Here is a 2,888-nt window from a genome sequence, read left to right on the forward strand (position 1 = left end):
AGGCCCGCTGGAATCCACCCCCCACCCCGCACAGCTGTTTATAAATTCCAGCCCCGGCCTTGGCCCGGGCCCAGAGTCCCCTCCCAGCCCCTTTCTCAGCCCCATCTGTGGCCCAGAGGTGCCGCCGGGATCGCAGGGCCCCAGAGCCTCCCTGCCCAGGCTCTCTCAGGTGGCTCAGAACCCCGCCGCCGCCGGGCCCCTTCATCTCTCCCTCTCCCTCCTTCTGACCCGCCCAGACATGTGGCCCCTGCCTGCTCACACGTGTCCACCTCCTGCCTGCCCAACCTCCAGATCACCAACATGGAGGACTCCCAGCCTCTCCCAGCCAGCCCAAGAGGCCAGAGTCCTGGAGGCTGCCCAGCCCTCTCCTCCCTCAGACCCAGGGGTCCAGGCCCAGCCTCCTCCCTCAGACCCAGGGTTCTGCGGGCACCTCCCTCCTCCCAGGGCCTTGCTCACTCACCCCTGCTCACTCTCTGTTTGGCTCCGGACAGGATGCCAGGTGTGTCAATGATACTGATGCTCTCCAGGACCTGGTTGGGGAGCTGGGCACACATGAACCTGGGGGAGTGGAAGGCCAGGGGTCAACTCAGAGGAAGGCAGAGAGAGAGGACAGGTAAGAGGGGAAGTCCAGACTGTGCAGAGGAGAAGCAGGCATGGGGGGGGGCCTGGAAAGAGGGACAAGATGGAAGGAGAAGGGTATCTAAAACATCCCAAGCGCAAGCTCAGGGTCTCTGGGTACTTGCCTTGAGTCCAGAGCTATTTCAAGCTCCCCCTGGGGGGTAAGAAACTATAGTCAAACCCATTTTCCAGATGTGCATGAGAGGCACGGAGAGGTTAAGTCTCTTGCCCAAGGCTGCCCAGCTAGCCAGTGGGGGAGCAAGGACTGGAACCAGGCAGGCTGGCTTAGCGGCTGCTGCCCCAGGAAGGAGCTGGAAGGGGGAGACCGCAGCAGAGAGAAGGGAGGGAAGCCCAGTTGCAGGTATGGAAGGTGCCCCCGCCCCCCCGCTGGGCAGCGGCCATTGCACCTGTTGAGGAAGGTGTTCCCAAAGGGGTTGAGTTTTCGGAAGGGCTTGTCGGGGTCCACCACCAGGGCATTGCCGGGCACAGTGCCCTCGGTGTCGCCGTGCATGACGGCCACGAAGCAGTCGGTGGTGGGCTCGGGCCCCACCCGGGAGCCGGGCACCTCCTGCTCCAGCAGGTACTGGATGAAGCTGGTCTTGCCCGTGCTGTACTGACCGGCCACCAGCACCATGGGCTTCCCATCGAAGTCGGCGTCCTCCAGGGCCGGGGAGTGGAAGGCCCCGAAGCGGTAGTGCTCCTCCAGGGGCAGCAGCTTCTCACGGTAGAGCTCCTTAAGGGCCGAAGTCACCGTGCGGATGGCCTCGGGCTGCTGGCCCCGAGCCCCGCTCTTCTTTAGCCAGCTGAACATGGTGGCTTCTCGCTACCCACTGGGTTCACTGAGGGCGACTGGAAGGTGCAGGAGAACAGGGGGTTGATGGTGGACTGCCTGGAGGGAGAAGGCAAACCGAAGGTAGAAAGTATGGGTGGAGGAGGAGGCGCTGGGAGCACAGATGGCAGGGGTCAGGAGGAAGAAGAGGATCACAGAGCCAGCCCGGGAGGAGGGAGAGATTAATGGTGGTATGGTGGAAGAAGGGGAGTTGAGAGTGGAAGAACGAGGGGTGGAGAAAGGGGAGAAATGCCTTCCTGAGACCTTCCTTCTTCTCTTCCTCTCTTCTTCCTCTGATGCATTTCCACTGGAATTCCTCCACACTTCAGAAACTGTGGCCCAGAAATGAGCCAGAGACCAGCTGGCTCCCACCCAGAGCCCCAGTGAGGACCAACAGTTCAGGGTGCCCAGGAAATGCCAGGCCTCTGGGGAGGGCATGAGAATCACCGTCGGTCAGTAAAGATCAGGCACGGCCGGCGTTCAAGCTGCTTTTACGAGGGACAGGCGGGATGAGGGTCTTAGGAAAGGGACAGCGTATTCAAAGGTCTGGGGGCCTTCAGAGCAGGTCTCCTATGATGGGTCTGAGGGTCTGAGTTAGGGGGAGAAGGTGTCCTCAAAGTCACAGCCACGACCATGCCCTGTGATCAGACTGTAGGGTCTGTGGTGATATCCTCTCTTTATTCCTGACAGGACACTGGTAACAGGTTTTGCTCTTTTTGTTTTGTTTTGTCTTGATCTTGGGTCAGTCTGAGTAATGCTTACAATTTAACTAACTTTTCCAGAGCACCAGCTCTGCTCAGATCAGAGTCGCAAATACTGAAAAGGACCCGGGGTTCCTTGAGAGAGGACTGATCCCGGGGCTGGGGCAGGGGCTGGGGCAGGGAGAGTTCGCGGAGCCTGGATTCCATAGGAAGCACCCAGGGATGGGAGGGGCATGTCGCAGGGACACAGGGCCCAGCTTTAAGGGACTCCCACTAACCAAAGATGTAGTTAAGATGTAGTTAATTGCAAATCAAATACAGCAAATTCATAAAGTGACACTTAAAAAGTAGGGGAGATAGCAGGGAGAGGACTTGCGGAAGGAGGGCTGGAGAGGCAAGGGCGGGCGGGAGCAGCGACCCGGGATAGGAGCGGAGGGAGGGGGCCCTGGGTGGTGTCCTGGGCTGGGAGGCCGCTGGGGGCCGTCCGAGGAGGATGCTTGGGCTGGCCGAAGGGGCTTTGGGGTTGGCGAGGCAGGAGAGTCGCTCTTGGTGGCAGAGGGACCAAGTTGGACGGACATGGAAGAGGGCAGTGGGGGGCGGCTTGAAGGAGGGAATCTGGAGCTGAGCGGCTGGGGTGGCCGCGACGGGGAGGCTGCGACGGCCTGAGGAGGAGTGTGGGACCGGGAGGGTCGGACGGCTACAGCCTGGAGGGGCTGGGGACACGGAGAGCCCGTGGGGGG

The 2,888-nt window shown here is 61.0% G+C and overlaps 1 protein-coding gene across 1 annotated transcript in view; it reads right to left on the reverse strand.

Moving 5' to 3' along the window:
* Positions 1 to 1,534, reverse strand: part of Ehd2 (EH domain containing 2) — a 15,861-nt gene extending 14,327 nt beyond the window's left edge. The window contains exons 1-2 of the mRNA XM_015496630.2: positions 1,026 to 1,534; positions 461 to 558 (exon numbers count right to left, since the gene is read on the reverse strand). Coding sequence (XP_015352116.1) covers positions 461 to 558; positions 1,026 to 1,429 — 502 coding nt within the window. The 5' untranslated portion in view covers positions 1,430 to 1,534. The remainder of the gene's footprint in view (positions 1 to 460; positions 559 to 1,025) is intronic.
* Between the last annotated feature and the right edge of the window lie 1,354 nt (positions 1,535 to 2,888).

This window comes from Marmota marmota, unplaced genomic scaffold (assembly GCF_001458135.2).
Source record: "Marmota marmota marmota unplaced genomic scaffold, marMar, whole genome shotgun sequence".
Classification (NCBI taxonomy): domain Eukaryota; kingdom Metazoa; phylum Chordata; class Mammalia; order Rodentia; family Sciuridae; genus Marmota; species Marmota marmota.